At 36.3% G+C, this 17,305-nt stretch overlaps 2 protein-coding genes across 7 annotated transcripts; one reads left to right on the top strand and one right to left on the bottom strand.

Annotated features, from left to right (window-relative positions):
* Nucleotides 1-742: 742 nt before the first annotated feature.
* On the top strand, nt 743-14,787 carry LOC141838300 (KH domain-containing protein At4g18375-like). 4 transcript variants are annotated; one of them, XM_074725742.1, is made up of 8 exons: nt 743-799; nt 1,506-2,154; nt 2,940-3,410; nt 3,515-3,760; nt 3,943-4,242; nt 5,286-5,338; nt 5,437-5,533; nt 14,075-14,787. In XM_074725742.1, the coding sequence occupies exons 2-8, from the start codon at nt 1,519-1,521 to the stop codon at nt 14,123-14,125; spliced, it is 1,854 nt and encodes a 617-aa protein (XP_074581843.1). In that variant the 5' UTR covers nt 743-799; nt 1,506-1,518; the 3' UTR covers nt 14,126-14,787. The 4 variants fall into 4 exon arrangements, with proteins under 4 accessions (XP_074581843.1, XP_074581842.1, XP_074581840.1 ...); XM_074725741.1 differs by having other exon boundaries at nt 14,066-14,787; XM_074725739.1 differs by lacking the exon at nt 14,075-14,787 and adding an exon at nt 6,519-7,081.
* On the bottom strand, nt 7,231-16,981 carry LOC141838299 (synaptotagmin-5). Of its 3 annotated transcripts, none has more exons than XM_074725735.1 (15): nt 16,585-16,981; nt 15,332-15,406; nt 15,152-15,259; nt 13,919-13,951; nt 13,735-13,824; nt 12,544-12,669; nt 11,830-11,973; nt 11,291-11,710; nt 11,069-11,203; nt 10,162-10,383; nt 9,792-10,070; nt 9,450-9,587; nt 8,800-9,105; nt 7,675-7,898; nt 7,231-7,543 (listed from the first exon to the last, which is right to left on the bottom strand). In XM_074725735.1, exons 1-15 carry the CDS (start codon nt 16,771-16,773, stop codon nt 7,534-7,536), a joined length of 2,499 nt encoding a protein of 832 aa, XP_074581836.1. In that variant the 5' UTR covers nt 16,774-16,981; the 3' UTR covers nt 7,231-7,533. The 3 variants fall into 3 exon arrangements, with proteins under 3 accessions (XP_074581836.1, XP_074581837.1, XP_074581838.1); XM_074725736.1 differs by having other exon boundaries at nt 7,231-7,497; nt 16,585-16,979; XM_074725737.1 differs by lacking the exons at nt 15,332-15,406; nt 16,585-16,981 and having other exon boundaries at nt 13,743-13,824; nt 15,152-15,253.
* Nucleotides 16,982-17,305: the final 324 nt, after the last annotated feature.

The raw sequence follows: 17,305 nt of genomic DNA, 5'->3' as shown, positions 1-17,305 counted from the left end.
ATATAATAGGAGATAGAGCTCAATGGCGTAAAAGAATCCATATAGCCGACCCCACTTAGTGGGATAAGGCTTGGTTGTTGTTGTTGTAGTATTTTATATATAATAATTTTGATGAAAAAAAGAAATAGATATTTTTGATATAAAATATTTGATGAGATATTCTTTTATTTTATTTTATTTTTAAAAAAGCGTCTATTTAATTTTTCCCCTATTAAGAAAAACTCAGTTGCATATATGAAGTAACTTTTATATAAAAAAATTATTAGATACTAGTCACTTATAATTACTATAATTATTTTACTATAATTTTAAAAATTTAAACAATTTTAATCTTACAAAATATATAAAATACTCTATAGATAATATATTTAAAAAATTAAATTAAAAAAGAAAATATTTTATTTATTGGAATTTTTAAAGTGATTTTTCAAAAAAGAAACATCTTTTGAGGAAAATATAATTAGGGACTTTTGATTATTGCCCTAGAAAATTAAGATATTAAATTTCATGGCCTCTTCGGCTCAGTTTCATCAACATAATGGACCACTCGACTCGGCCCACCAACGATCCAACGTGGCCCAATTAGATTCCGGTCTGGTCAAGCCGCAATCGAATTTGCATCCGGCTCGATTGCACTCCTCGTCCTCTTGTGCTCTCGTTTTCTCGTGTCGTCCCTAAACAAAACCTAACTATATAATGAAGGGCCAGACTGAACCCTACTCTCTCTCCGGCTTCCCACTCTCCTCTCCGATTCGAGCAGGAAGAAGACGAAGAGAGAAGAGGACTTCGCGCGCCACGGGTAAGCTTCTTGCTGCCTGTCTGACCTTTCTGAATCGCTCGTCCTGGGTCATATCGGATTCGCCTCTCCATTCCTCGTCGCTCGAAATCTTGGGGCTTTACAACATTGAGGCAGCGCGGTACGGGATTTTTATGCCTTCCTTCTCTGTGTCGCTATCTGGGTGATTTATTTTCGAAAAAATTGGGTCTATTTTCCTGCTGACTCGTTTCGTTTGATGAATCGAAAGATGCTATATTTTTACGCAAATTTGTTTGGATGGGTTAAGCTGCGTCGCGTGGTTTCTACCTGTGGGACTTGAGCTTGGACGACTGTGGTTCTGCGTTTGCACTTTGTGTTGAGCTATCATTTGTCTGAATGGATGCCGAGTTACATTATCATATGGAGTATACTCAAGCCTTTATTTTCTCCATCGTCATTTTCATGTTCTTTTCCATCATCTTATGCCGTTTCGTTTGTCTGTAAAAAAATTGCTCATTGTTAGAAAAAAGATTGTTCTTTTAAAAGTATTTTTCCAGCATTTTGGAGTATTTGCTCATTGCTAGACATTTTCAATGCAATCCTTCTTTATTTAGAATCTTGTGTTTTATCCTCTAATATCAAAGTTCTATTTGAGCTATCCATCCGTTGTCATACAAATATGTAGTGCTTCTTTGTTCATGTCAAGTTATCTAACTTTCCTTTGTTTTAATATGTCTTCAATTTGAAGGTTTCTGAGTAGTATGGATGAAAAGAGGTACGGAAAGCAACCATCAGGAAATTTCAGAAAACGGCCCCGTGATCAATTTGATAATGGGAAACGAAAGAAACACAATCCTAACCGTGATCATGGTTCTGCCAATAAACCTATTGATACAATTTACCGCATCCTTTGCCCTGTAAAAAAGATTGGTAGTGTTCTGGGTAAAGGAGGTGATATTGTTAACGCCCTTAGAGATGAGACCCATGCAAAAATAAGGGTTGCAGATGCTATTACTGGTGCGGAGGAGAGAGTAATTATTATTTTTAATTACCCATCCCAATCTGAAGAAAACAATCCTAGTCAGGATACTGAAAATAGTGACAAAAATGAGCTAGAGGACATGCTACCCCACTGTCCTGCCCAGGATGCTTTACTCAAAATTCATGACAGGATTGCTGCAGATGAGATTTTACGTGGTGGTGTCGTGCAAGAGAAAACTGAATCTGATGATATCGTCACTGCTCGAATTTTGGTCCCAAAAAATCAAGTTGGATGCCTTCTTGGCAAGGGTGGAAATATTATTCAGCAACTGCGAACTAATACTGGTGCAAATATTCGCATATTGCCTCTTGATCAACTTCCTCCATGTGCCATGGGCAGTGATGAGCTAGTACAGGTAACACCATTTTCTAGTAAGTAATTTTTTGTCAGAAATTTCTTATAGCGGTAAAAAAATTTTATCTATGCCAAGAAAAGATGAATTTTTTTTCACGCTTGATGAAATTCGTGAAGAGAATAGAAAAACAAACCTATTTTTTTTGCGCTCAATATTGCTTTTCCTATTTTTCCAATGGATGGTAAGATGCTTTATGCTTGAGCGAAAGAAAATTGGAGTAAAATTTATATTAATTCATTTAGCACGTGTTAAAGTAAAAATAAAAATTTCACTTTTAAAATCTAAATAGAATAGGATTAAATTAGTAAAACCCTTTTTAAATTTATCTGGACACAGTATGTTGAGTATTGGCTGATCAACATAATGTGTTACTATAAAATTTAGTTTAATTAATTATCTAATTATTGGAGTTATTTTTAGAAATAAATAAATTAAGTGCAAATGAATTAAAGGTTTAAAATATATTTAAATAATACTCTTTTTGATGTGCCCTAAAGTGTGTAGGCAGGATACAATATTAAAACTTTACTCTTCTGGCAGGGAACTGACCCCAGACATTTTAAACCTTTACCATAGAAGAAAATAATAGCAAAGTCCCGAGTTAAAAGTCATCATTTGATATTGTGAATACAAGCTAATGGCCCTTGTTTCACTAGTTGTTTATACATGACCACAGTTCATCTTTGTAACCTTTTTCCAGTTTCTTATTTTTTTATCAACAAAATTTTACTTGTTTAGTGTGGCTGTTATCAGCTTGATAAGTGCTGTTTGCATTTCTTTCCCAGGTATCAGGAGTGCCATCTATTGCAAAGAAGGCTCTATACAGAATATCAACTTTGCTGCATCAACATCCTAATAAAGAAAATCCTCCTTTGGAAGATATCATATATGCCAGTACCCAAGGTTCTTATCGCTCAGATTCATCTATCCCAACTCCATTGCCTCAGGGAAATCGAGTGTGGTCTCCATATTACTCTGATGTCCGTGATCCACCAGCAATCTCAAGGTTTAGCAGGTATCCAGATGAGCCATCGAGATATCCTCCAGGTAGTTTTAGCAGAAACAGTTTCCAGGAGGGTGAAATGGCAGAAGAATTCTCCATGAGAATTTTGTGTGCTACTGTGAAGATTGGTGGAGTGATTGGTAAGGGTGGGACCAATATCAGACAATTAGAGCAACAAACAGGTGCTCGTATTCAGGTTGAGGATACTGCACCTGAGGCTGAAGAACGCGTGATCAATATTTCATGCAAGGAGGTAAGCTACCATTTACTAACATAGACGTGTGAAATCTTGGTAAATAGGCTTCTTTAGACTTTGATGTTGGGTGGTGGAGAATTGGCTTTTCATTAAAATTGTAGGTTCCGTGGGAGACAAGATCTCCAACAATCGAAGCTGCTCTTCAGCTTCAAAATAAGACAAGTTCGAACTCTGATGATGATGCTATCACAACAAGGCTTCTTGTCCCATCGAGTAAAGTCGGTTGCATACTTGGACAAGGAGGCGACATCATAACAGAAATGAGAAGACGAACTAGAGCAGACATTCGTGTTTATTCCAAGGATGACAAGCCGAAATATACATCTGCAAATGAAGAACTAGTACAGGTGCTGTTTCATTGTTAGACATTTATCACTCCCAGCAAGCCTACTTTTACATACATTCATATTTGGATTCTCTTTCTATCTCCATAATGGGGGTCTGCCTGTTAGTGGGTTATTTCAGTTGTAAGACTGGACGTCTTTTGCTTTCCTTTGAATTGTGGCACTTTTCACATCTTTTGTAACAGATTTCTGGACCTAGAGATTTTGCTTGGGATGCACTTGCGGAGATTGCTTCGAGGCTTAGAGCAAGAACTTTTCGAAGTGGGAATTCTTCTGCTAACCCTGCACCTGCAGGCCCTTTTCATGGAGTTCCTCCTTTTGAAAGAATTCCTCATCGAGGTGCACCATCAGCTGGAAATGCAGATTTGGGTTCTGCACGACCTGGCCATTTTCGTGGTTATATTCCTGAAAGATTTCCTGATAGAGGAATTTCAACATCTAGCATGTTTGAACCTGAGAAATCTGTTGGGTATGATTACCGGAAGGTAGCTTCTATTATACTTGTTTTTCCATTTTGTTCTGTTTTGGCTTGGTTGGCATATTTTTCCTTCCAAACAAATTTGAAACCCGATAGCATTTGAAACCCGATAGCATAGATTTGTTTTCTTTTGGCTCCTAGTGTCTGTTATCTGCTATAATTTCAAGTACCTTTCATGGAATTCATGATCCCTACAACCCTTTGTTTTCTTTATGCTTTTCTCCATATGTACATGTGTGAACGTACAGTTTTGCACATCCATCTCCTAGTCTCTACAAGCTCTTCCTGGAGCATTCATTCTGTACTCCAAATTGCTAGTTTACTTAATGACCGTGGATCAAAATATTTGCTTGCACTGGTTTAGAAGAGAAATCTCTATTTTGCAGTTGGTTTAGTATTACTTAGCCTAGCCTCTGCATTGCATGACACAGTAAAAAATCCTCAATGTTTGATCTGTTGGTGTCTGCCATTTTGTGGTTTAGACACAATTGACATGCTGCAGGGAGAACACTATTTTATTTATGTGCATTACTCATTCATTTCAGCTTTGTTGTACCTGGTAATAAGAACCTGTGAATGGATGATGCAATTGAGTAGTTAGCTCAATCTGAATCAAATTTGGTTGATTGTGACATTACCTATCTACATATGTTAGTTCATGGATTTGGTCAATAACCAAGTCTCGACTTAGTGTATCATGCATCTATTATGTGTAAAAAAAAAACTTGTTTTTTTTTCAGTAGAGTTTAAAGTTAAAATCATATTGATCTTTGTAGTCTTCCTTCAAACAAAGCAGATGCAAATCCATCAATTCACTAGTTGACAGTACTGTCAAAGCCCAGATTTAGAAAGCCTGACCTCCTTGTGGGTCAAGTTTGGTGAGAATGAGCTCGATTAAGTCATAACCTGACCGCAACACATTTATTAAATTTAACCATGATCATCATCGTGTTTGATGGTTACTTGTATTCAGTCTTATTAAATTAATTGTATTTGTATCCTATATTTCCATCGCTCCTTCGGAGATGAAGATGGTCTTTTCTCTTTCAGGCTTATGGACAATCATATGAAGCTCCATTCTACCATTCACCGGCTGCTGCTGGGTATGGTACCTGTCTCTCTTCTTTATTCAGGCCGCCCAGATGACAAGAGCTTGATCTCAAAATGCTATTATCTCACTAATTTGTCTTATTTTTTTTAGGTACACTAATTACAATGCCCCTGCTGAACCTAAGATTCTTTATGGTGGGGCCCCTTCAGTTGTCAGAGCTGATATTAGCAATTCCGATAGTCGGCAGGTATTGTAATAACATATCGTTTCGTAATATAATTTCTCATGGTAATATTCCTTAATGTTGCCAATAGCTCATCGTAATAAATGAATTCCTCTTAACTCAAGATCGTTAGGATTTTGATATGGTTGTATAAGATTCTGATGTAGAATTTGAATCAGCAAATGTTAGGTCTTTCTTTGTGCTGACTCACAATGCTTGTGAAGTACCCATCTCCTCACTACCCGCAGGCATTCAACCAACTCTGAACCCACTTCCTGTTTAACATGATACCTATAATATTAACTATGACCAGTTGAACCTCTAAAAATAAGAAATTGTGAGGGAGCACCACTGGTACTGTTGTCGTTGGCGGAGGCAGAGAACACATGTGAGAGAAGAGTGTCCTTTTTGGCCTATAGAACACGGGCATCGGCTCAAGATGCTGCCTTGTGTCACCTGCTAAAGCTTGAGCACCTTCCATGGAATTTAATTTAGTTTATTTAATATGCTCAATAGGATCATAATATCCATCAACTTAAATCTGAATGATAAATCTTGCAATTACACACACACATGCAATCCCAAATCCATCCGACAAATGGGATGGATATCTACCATTTCTCCTGAATCCATCCCATACCTCATGGATCCCCTAGTCGTTTGTGTTTCAGTCAAACTTGTAAGTAATCAACTATTTATGATTGTCTATCTGAATCTTACATTCAATTGGATTTTTCATGAAAGATTATATCACTAGTAATATTCAAAAAATCTAAATTATTTTTTATTTTAATGACATTTTGGTGTCTGCCTTCTGTCCCTTATACCTTCCACATTAATAGATTTAACTTTCTACTTATATTTTAATCATCTTTGTATATGTTTGTCTATTGGTGTGATACCTATTTGCTCCTAGATATATCTGCAACTACTAATAGTAGAAGCTTTTGCTTCTAAAGAAAACGGGGTAATGCTTGTGTTGGTTGTGTATAATCTTCTGTGCCTTTAGGCGTCTGGAGCAAGAGCCAAATTGCATGATCCTATGTTGGGTGTTCCGGATCATGTCATGGGCATGCACGGCCCCTCGGAATATTCAAGGCCGGGACAGGCCCAACTTCCACCACCCTATATGTCTTCCGGAAGCCAGAGCATACTACTGTCTCAACAATCGATTCACCCGTATTAGCTCAAACCACAATCTGTGATCAAAATTTTCCTTCACCCAAATGCCATTCATTCCCATCGTTTGATGGCGAATGGAGAATGGCGAATCGATGTGAAGTATAAATTAATGTGTAGCTGTTGTAGACAGGCCTAGAGAGGCGATCAATTTTCTGTTTTGTTACTAATTGTTTAACTGATTTATGGTTCCCACTTGTGAATGGATGGGGAGTTTAGAAGTCTATCTTTCGAGCCTTTTGAAGGCTTCACATTTCAGAATCTTAAGATTCAATGCACAGTTGTCCTGGCTCCATTTGCTACTTAGCTCTTTGCAAACTCAAGGTGTTCGTGTATTATTTATCTTGTCACTTGCATTTATGATAAGAGATTATTTTATACTTGTGATTATAAGATCACACGGTAGTAACTTTACCGTTCTGTCAATACTTCTCTTTTAGTACTTTTATGCATCTAGCTAGAAAAATCATTTTATGTTGAAGGAATCTCCAACCTCAACAAGAACATCAACCAAATATAACCCTGATATGATTCGATCAGTGTTGTTTTGTAAGTGGGTCTGCATTTATCAGAGCTAATATCCAACAAATTTCTCTCAATAAATATAACAAAAAAAAAAAATTGCTGTCACTTATAGGAAACGTTTAACTGAAAATATAAATCATATCTATGGAACCTTGAATCTCTCATGTCTCATGATTCTGTACAACATTCATTCTCATCACCAAGTTCAATCAGCTGCTATAGACATAGAGATACTTTCCTCCAAAATCCAGCCAAAGATTGAAGGAAACTTCCACAATCAGCCACTGAATCGAACATGTCTCAATGTTAGTCTTGTATTTTTACTTACACCTAGATAACAAAATCAAATATATTTATAATTCTTTACTTGTTGAACTCTTAGAAAGACTATATCGCCTATAATATTTTGCAAGTTCAAATAAAATGGAACAAAGATCAGAAGGCAAACCAAAAGAACATACTCATTGCTCAATATTGTACGTTGGGCGGGGCTAGAGGACGTTCTTGTGATCTCGTGACCGAGTTCGTTGATCTTGTTGATCATCATAAACTTCTCTCTTTCAAGCTGAATCATGTATTCCTCCTGTTCGTCTTCCACACCTTCTACTTCACTCAAAGCAAGCGACAACACTTCTAGATCGCCGTCCTCAACTAGTCCTTGTAATTTCTTCACCATGTCTCTCATCTGAATTTAAAATGATTAGAGAGTTCATTATGCAGTACCGAAGAGCAGAAAGGGATATAGTTGTAAGATCATGCTTAGCATATTAGCTTAGAGATTCCTTAACTATTCCAAAATTAACTAAATATACTGTTTGCATACTATTGGTCTGAGAAATTTTAACCAAGGACATATACTTAATTTCACATGTCTAAATTTCCAATACTACTTCAAAATAGTCACATCTAAACTGAGAAAGCTCTCAAATATTTGTTTAGGTGAATATTGCTACAAAAACAAAAGCAAACATAAGTCTATTTGGTAGCAATTACAAGCTGATAAGCTTCTAGTGTCGTTTATCTGTAATCTGTAAGCATTTCAGCCAGATCAGTTGTGAAATATGAGGTCGAAGTCTTTTTAAGGAGAGTCAAGTGAGATTGACAAAAACAGTCAAACATCATTACAAGATTATGCAATTTAGTAGCATAAACAAGAGTACAAAATGATGATGGTTCAATATATAATTTTACTAAAGCAAATTCTAATTATCTTGTTCAAGAGAATTGAGATTATGGCTCATCAAGAGTCAAAGATTATAACCATGTACAGAAGGTAAATTCATACGACAAATATACGTCAGCACAGAGAAACTGACATGAATCAGATAGACAGTGATAAAGTACTGTTCCAACTGTGTTTGAGATCAACACCTAAGGCGATATTTAAATCACTGTTTGTTTTTTTTTTTAGCTTTCTTATCTTGGTAGAATACCCCAGAATTAGCTACATTCGATGTTTTAAAGATGTGCCAAAGAAAGTATCCATATTTATTACTTGTTTCACAGTTTTTGCAATGGAATCCAATCATACTGTCTTATGAAGGATAAATTACTAAAAGATACAACTAAACAAACAAATTTCTTACTTTTGTAGATATCTCGTGTGCTTTGCCAAATGGAGAAATAACAGTATCCGAGTTGCATTTCTTCTGTGGCTCTGGTATTTTTCTTGTTATTCTCACGTGGATCTCCCCATTCTTTACTCCTTGAAGAGGAATCCACTTGTTGACTGTTTCATTTGGAGGCAAACCTTCATATTCAACTTTACAATGCCCTATACTAGACGTCGGCAGCACAGCATTATGGTCCTTAACATGCAAAGTTAAGGGACTGCCGGTGTCAGGGAACTCCAATGTTTGGTTCCACTGTGGAGTTAATGTTTTGTAGATAACCTAAAAGGTGAATGTGTAGATTAGTAGCATTACAACTGATATATGGATGTGAAGACAATTGAAAATAGAAATGATGGATTCAGTATTTACACTCACAGGCAAAATGGGATATGTAACTTTTAACAAGGGTAATTTTCACAAGTAACATTGAAACCTATAGAAGAGGTTAACTCTGGTTGAAATGTTTCAGGTGATGTCTCACAATAATTTATTAAGTAGGATAAATGTTCTCTTCAGATATGCAATGAAACATCAAAATAATACTGCTCTCGAATCAACTCTGGTTGAAATAGATTTATATTTCTATCATGCCAAAACTACTGTGTAGGACAATTTTTTTTTACCTTAGTTCGTTTCTTCAAATTCCCATAATGTACCCTCACATAGGGATCACTCGTTCCCCTTATATCGGCAGCAATTAGATCCTTAGCTTCAATGAGTACTAGTTCAATCCAGCCAGATCCCTGTTTCATTCCAGGATTCTGCAAATTTATGAATCACATATGTCGGATATGAAAAACTTTAACTGAACAAGCACACAAATTTTCACAAAATATGGACGTCCTAAATGAGGATGGGCATGGCATCCAGTCCCATTAAATGAGAAATCCTCTTAATTCAAAACATAAGATTAGAAAATAGGAGTAAACTATATCAGTGGAGAGTTTTAAGTATTGGCTGCATACCTTTAAACTTTCGTTCTCATCATTTTTCAGTGCTTCTATTAGGAGCTTCACTTCACCAGAATTAACTTTCTCTAGAGGAATCCAAACATTCCTGCAGGAACCATCTGAAATTCCTTCCAAGTTCACTCGTGCACTTCCGATGTTCTCATCTCCAAAGATCTCTGCACTATAACATCTGATCTTGAGATACTCTTCGCCTCCTACTATTTCATCAAATTCAAAGTTGTGGTTCCACACTGGATTTGTAGTATTAGCAATGGTTTTTGTTCGATAAGAAGCCTATAAAACACTTGCGGGTTAGAAAAATTATTATAATGCTAATACATATTCGGTAACAAGAGGAGCTCAATATCAAATTCGTATAGACAACCTTTCCATATTGAAGCTTAACATAGGGATCACATTTCCCAGATTTATCTTTAGTGGTCAGATTCCTTCCTTCAAGTACAGTTACTTTAAGCTTTCTTCCTGTTCTTGTCTGAAGGTAGTGTGGACTATAAGCAGATAGCTGAGGGGGACTACTAGCAGATTTATTCAAGATAATAGAACCATCTGAAAATTGCCATTCTCTAAGAACAAGCCTAACTGTCAACTGAAATAAATGAAATCACATCAGAAATTTTGTGGATGAGAAGCTATACAAAATTGAACTGTGAATAGTTGACAACTCTTGTATAGAATTACAGGAAGGAAGAACAACTGAGTTAACTGAAAGCAGAAAAAAAAACTTAGGGATGCTTTTTGGATTATGAGAGTTGCTGTATATTAGACATGGTGCAGCTGGGCAGCAATAATGAAAATAATTTCATTATTATGGAAACTAGGAGATCAAATCTTATAGATAAAACAAAGATTTAATAACTATCAATTTGACAATCAATGTTGTTGTCAACAAAGATTAATGATGGGAACCAAGGCTAGTTATTCTAGACAAGTGCTTGGAAGAAAAATAAATCCAAAGAAAACTACTATAAAATATTTTATGTCAAGACTAACTATCAAGGAATTGCCTCTTTACAAGCAAGATCCTCATGGCAATGATAGCAGTAATGTTTGCAAGCCTAACACAGAACCACTACCGATTGAGACAAGTAGATGCAAGACAATGATTATGCAAATAAGCATAAATTGGTTATATTATGATGATGACAGATAACATTTACTAATGCCTTAGAAAAAGAATATGCATCTCAGATTGGCTAAATCCTTCAAATGGAATGAGAACAACAGATAACAGTTTTAGTTTTTTACTAATGTCTTAGAAAAAGGATATGTACCTCCGCTTGGTTAAATCCTTCAAATGGAATGGTCATCTCTACCTCCGTCCCACAGTTTTCAGCTTGTTTTGCCACCACTCCAGATCCCTGTCCTATTGCCCAGAACAATGTAGAATCATCTGCAACATACTTCATCTGCACCCAGTTGCAAGAATTTGTTAATGTGTAAGATCGCATGTCAAGAACTAATAAAATTTTGGAATCTGGTATTGACACCAGTACCTTTATCTCACAGCTGGTCAAGTACTTCAAACTCACACTGCTTTGATTCCATTCATAAAGGTAAAATTTGAGGATTCCACTTTCTCCATGTAGCATCATATTGAAGGTAGTATTCCATCTGGGGTTTAAACCATTACTAACAGTTGTTCTTCTTGTTAAATTACCAATTTCCACTTCGACCATTGTCTGCAAACCCTTGTTCCCAAAATTTCCTGGCGATTGACTGCTTCCACTAAAGCTTCGGTGAGTTTCTGAATTGTTGACCATTATGTTATTCTTGCCTAAATTACTGGCTGAGACTATGGTAACAGATAGTACACCTCCAACAGCTTTCTTATGTAGATCCACAATTGGCAAAGAGTAGCAATGGCGGCGAGGCTCAACTAACAATTTAGTTATTGTTTCCGTGAAAAGCTTTACCTAATAATAGTAAAGGAAAGAACATGTAATGAGAGGATCAACTTATATAGGAAATTGAAGCTCAGAAAATGAAATACTGTTAGCAACTCTAGAATTGGGATCATAAACGAGAAACACACCAACCAACTGGAAACACCAGGTAGCTCTGTAGCAGGAAGTGTTTGGCTAGCACCACTTCCAAATGCAACACCTATTCTGACATCAGGAGTTGATTCAAATGAATAGAGGACAGATTGACCATCAAGAATTGGTCTTAAGAGTAACTGCAACATCAAAAAACAAAGAATGGTCCTTGGTTCAACGAGATAATATGATAGTGTTTAGCAGTTGAGAATAGCATATATTAATACAGTAAAGGCTAACAAGTTAGATCTGACTTGAGGCTGAAGCGAGATACAAGTGTATTCTCAAGATCATTCTAATTCCAGCATATGCATAACATATAACCCGTAGCAGTCAATAGTATACATTAGTATGATAGAGGCTGAAAAATTCTTTAGGATATGGAAGAACTAGTGATCAGTATCTGACACAACTGTAATCTACAAGGTAACTCTAATATATTTCAGCATATATAGAACTTGTAAACCATTAGCAGCACGGATATATTTGTTAACGCTAGATGATTAGCACAGTTGTGATTTATTATATTGCACTATAAGCTTCTTCCAACTGATATTTGATATAACCAGAATTTCTTCATACCTGCCAACAGAACCTTGTGAAATGAAAATTAATAGAAAACTAGGTCAAGTGGATACGTCAAGTTTCAAATGAAATCAAACCAAAGCAGTAATAAGAAACTTAAAAGCATTCAGAAAAATCTTCCATACATCTCCCTTGATGTGAATGCTATTGATGATGATACGAGCTGTTCCAATTAATGGCTTTGCCAACTTAGCATGCAACAATATGCTCATGTCAACAGAATCCCAATCAAATTCCAATCGCATGACTTGCTGAAAGTGAAGAAAACTTGTGAATGCTCAGTCCGGTGTCGCCAATGTATTCTATTATTTAATGCGAACTAACAAAGTATGCAATAGAAAAAGTATAATTAGAAAAGGAACAAAGTGTCAAGTATTTGAAAAGGAATTACAGTGTAGGGCAAGCACCAATCACATCTAATAGGTTTGATTACTAGAATAACTCATCCAAAATATATAATTTCAGAAAATACTGCTATAATCATATCAAGAATGAGCATAAAATTGGGATTAAATTTGGAAGACTTGGTAAACAGGCTTAATAATACAAGATACCTGTTAACCATAGGAGTTCTAAAGTCTAAGTATGTCAATTTGAGTTTGGTGCTATAACTAATTTGACATATTTTACAACTAGATTATATTTTTCCCCCCCCCCCTGTTCCTTTACTTATATTGTGTTTCAACTATTGGTTTAAACAAACCATCTTTCTACATAAACAAATTTTATTTCTGTGAGCTGTCAGATAAAGGTATCATTTCTTCCTTGTGATTGTACCTTATAGACTATATTAGTAGGATAAATGTTCATTTTGTTCAAGTGTTTCCCATCATTACCAATGACTGTAGATCGAACTATTACAAAGTAAAAGCAAACCAAACTTAACTGTAACTATGCAGTAATGCAGTAATTAGAACCATTTTCATTCCCTCAACTTGTCCAGGACAAGGTAGTACCCAACCTAACCCAATACCATCAATAAAAGATCGACACCATGATGAAACCACAATTTGTGGAACTGCATATCATTATGATGATTGCATAACTATTTGGCACAAGTGGCAAAATGCTGAGGAATAAAAATATGCTTTCCATAGCAACTTTTTTAGATCAGCATAAAGAAAAGTCTATCAATTGGCCCCCACCTTAGTTTCTTATGGTGGAACCGCAGTCCTGGACTAATTACAAAACTATTTGCCACACTAGCAGTCTTATGCCTGTTTGCTATTTTCGAGTTAATTATAATTATTATTAAATCCTAATTACAACAATTAAGAAAATCCTAGATATGATTGAGTAGAATTCAAATCTCAAACCTGATCACCTGAAGAAATCCATTGCATGCCATTTCGTCCCAAATTAGGTGGACAAGAACCTAGTGAGAACTCCTGAAGTTCTATCTTTTCCTGCAGCAATAGTATCCTTGGATGAATGGGTGAGTTATTACTCTTCTGCAACAGAGCCTTAATGACCTATAAGCATGATTAAGAATGTACTTACAATCAACTTTGGTTTCCGGTCCTTTAGTCTCCTCTGCAAAATGTTTTTAAAAAATCAGTTAGATAATGTACAGTTCAAAAACTGTCTTGCAGAAAATCTCTTATAGATTTCACCAACTTCCTAATTACTCCTGATTCACCTTCTTAGCATGTACAGGCAACATGCACAGAAGTGTGCTGCCCTTCATGTGCTGGTTATATTTTATGATGCCGAAGTGAAGAAGTGGGTAAAAAAGCATACCTGATAGGTATGCGCATACAAGAAGGCCAAGACACAGCATGTAGTTGTACTCTTTGAAATTGCTTTCAACATAGAACGTTATCTATGCATATAGTCTCAACTGCCATTTTGTATATGCTTGGGTTCATTAGAATTATAAAATCCAATTTACAAGATTTCCCCACTTTTTTAAGCCCGGAGCATATGAAAAAGTTAACTTGTCTATTTTTCTTTAAAATTTGCGCCTGTACCAAAACTCAAAGCTTGTTTCAGATGATTTTTGGTACATCGGTCAGATTGCTTATTAGGGTATTTCAGTCATGGGAGTCATGACACATGAGAATTTTCCCTAGAAGGTTTTCAGGACGATGGTAGTCTCTGAAATAGAATAAGTTTATTGCAGGACATAATGAACAGGATATTGTCATATAATAAACTTTAAAATGCCCCTTTCCTTTTGGTGCTCCCGAGAGGGATTTCATAATGAACAGAAAATTAGAAATTTCATTATCAATCTGGAGAGGATTTTGCATCCACCCTATTTGAGGTGGACATGATTTGGAGAAGACCTTGCTCGCCTAGAGGGAATTGAACCATCAATTATCCACCAGGGTAAATGGAGAGAGAGCTTCTAGAAATTGGAGCTCTCCTCTCCTCCCCTAAGGATTTTGCTAGAGTATAGAATACCTAAAAGAATTTCTAGAAATTGGAGCACCTAGTATTGAATTTTTTTTTTTTTCAATTTTTATTTCCTTTAGCCTAAACACTATACCCTAAACCTTGAACCCTAAACATTATATCCTAAATCATAAAAAAAAATATTAAAAAAAAAATTAACACTAAGTGCTTACGGATGGATGTGTGACATATCATCTCATATATAAAAGAAAATATAGGAACAAAACCAAGCCAAATAATTGAAATTGAGATTTTCCCACAAGGTATTAATTTATTGTTGGAGTTCTCAAACTTTTTTTATATACAGTATCAATTGGATAGAATGAATATACATACCTCTACCATTGAGAAAAACCTTTTTGAAAGTCTTGGTTCCATATAGTTAGGCCAAACTTCTACTAAAAGCTTGTTCAACCACTCACAAGGCTCTAATGGCGTGTTAGGCTGCATAATGTTTACAAATAAGTCACTTGTCACAATCGTTCGATAAATGCAAATAATATAGTAGAAACATACTGATGTATTTAAGATGAGCTGCTTCCATCTTTTATTCATGTCTTCCGCAAGCTGCCTGCGTTGGAACTTTCCATACTGCAAGAAAATAAAGGTGAAGAAAGAAACAATTCTTATGTTCAACAATTTATAATACAGAAAAGTAAAACATAACTTTTGACTTTGACCAACAAATCAAATGAAAAACTAGTGTACTTCGGGTGAGAGATTACCGTGGTTTACATGCTAATGGTGATATATTGAGAATCCCAATTCAGTATCATATCCCTTGGCATTCCTTGATTACCGCACTCTAACTCCAAATAACACCCAACTGTCTAGATGAGATCTACTTGTACGAAAGCTAATGTTGGGGCCAGCATGTTAAAAGATATGCATACATGTGGGAATCAAGAAATAATGGAATGGAGCTCCATGGTCCCTATAATGTTCTCCAATAATTAAAGCATTTCAGTTGGGGAAAAATTCCTATACGTACTAACATTCTTCTTCCATGGAGGATCTACTTCTACCTTGAAAAAACTAATCCATTCCTCCGGAGAACAGAAGCTCAAAGACAAACTGATGGTTGGGAAAGGACTATTATAAGGAACTATGGCCATTAAGTCGAGATCCTCTATCAATCAAAACTAATAGTAATCATTTCCAAACTTTCAACTAGAAAACTATTCTGATCAGGCCTCAGTTATCTAATTATAATTTGACCTTATCAATTGCCATCCTTTCCATCAGTATCAAGAAGACCTTCAAAGGAACTCTATATTGAGTTTAGCTTAATATAGGGGCGTATAAGGAAGAGCCCCATATAGGAAATTGCTAGCCCCAGTAATTCCTCAAGTGGAATACCCTCTCTCAATGGGGCAGACAGAAGGAAAAACAACAGAAGAAGGAAAAGGAAGAAATCAAACTGTATATGATCGATCTGTTTCCTAGAATCGTCGTCCATTGCAAACTTGTTGACTGAATCCGATGTTCTTGCTGGAGCTAAACCACCAAAGCAAAAAAGGGACTGGATGAAAAATTATTCAGTTCTAGCTGTTTTGGATCTCGCCACTAAACTCGATACAGAACTTTATCGCCGGATCCCCAAAAACTTTTCTTATGCGAACCATAAAAAGGGCAGCTTCCTTTCCGACAAGAACACTAATAACAATAAAGCACAAAAAAAAAACAAACAAACAAACAATCGAAATACAATTAAGTGATTCGAACCATCAAAAATGAGGTACAGATCACAGATGGCCTCGGCCACTCACCTGGATGGTGGCCCAGACGGCGGCAGCAAGCGGCACCCAGTTGGAGAAGGGAACCAACCACCTCTCCACGGCCCAGGCGAAGAGAAAAAGCGGGATCAAGAAAGGCAACATGGGCTTGTCCCGCATCAGCTGGTTCAGCAGCTCCACAGCAGCCTCCGCTTGAAACCCCTTCCATCTCTTCCTCGCCATCTACTCGTCTGACCTCAGCCTTCCCCCTTCGCTCCCTCTACAGCAAGCACCGAAAGGATCAAAAAGCAAAACACCGATCCTGGTCTCCCGATTCCGCCAAGAAATTGGCGCTCCAAACTGCAAGGCGATAGGGCGACAATCGAGAATTGCTGCAGGAGGAAGAAGTGAAGGCCCGACGAGGAGGAGGAAGATGTAGGAAAGCAGAGGAAGACTTCGACTTTGTCAACGTCGCGCCACCGCCGCTGTCATCATTTTTGCCACAAAAAAAAATAAAACTTTATTTCCATTTTTCTTCGTCTATCACAGAAAAATACAAACAAAAAACAAAAAGTATTATTTTAAAAAAAGAAAGGCGAATATAAATTCGATTTTTTGTTATTTTCTTAAATCGGTGAATCGATCCCACGATTATTTATTTATGAGGAATAAATTGAAAAATTGTATATTTACGAAACAGAAAAATATTATCTGACTTCACCAAGATTCAAATTTTTATCCTCTTCTACAAGTCTACTAAATCTGCTGTGTTGTA

This window comes from Curcuma longa, chromosome 11, assembly GCF_044706935.1.
Source record: "Curcuma longa cultivar G26 ecotype Majalengka, Jawa Barat chromosome 11, ITB_CL_G26_1.1, whole genome shotgun sequence".
Classification (NCBI taxonomy): domain Eukaryota; kingdom Viridiplantae; phylum Streptophyta; class Magnoliopsida; order Zingiberales; family Zingiberaceae; genus Curcuma; species Curcuma longa.
The sequence above is the reverse complement of the archived record's forward strand: the minus strand, read 5'-3'. Positions and strand labels throughout refer to the sequence as shown.

Excerpts from the sequence above, each read along its gene's own strand:
- LOC141838300 (XM_074725739.1), top strand. The coding sequence starts at position 1,519 with ATGGATGAAAAGAGGTACGGAAAGCAACCATCAGGAAATTTCAGAAAA. Across the intron at positions 3,411-3,514 it reads TCAATATTTCATGCAAGGAG|GTTCCGTGGGAGACAAGATC; the intron begins GTAAGCTACCAT and ends TTAAAATTGTAG. Across the intron at positions 5,339-5,436 it reads CATTCACCGGCTGCTGCTGG|GTACACTAATTACAATGCCC; the intron begins GTATGGTACCTG and ends TATTTTTTTTAG.
- LOC141838299 (XM_074725735.1), bottom strand. The coding sequence starts at position 16,773 with ATGGCGAGGAAGAGATGGAAGGGGTTTCAAGCGGAGGCTGCTGTGGAG. Across the intron at positions 13,952-15,151 it reads GGTTTTTCTCAATGGTAGAG|AGGAGACTAAAGGACCGGAA; the intron begins GTATGTATATTC and ends AACATTTTGCAG. Across the intron at positions 11,711-11,829 it reads CTGGTGTTTCCAGTTGGTTG|GTAAAGCTTTTCACGGAAAC; the intron begins GTGTGTTTCTCG and ends TACTATTATTAG.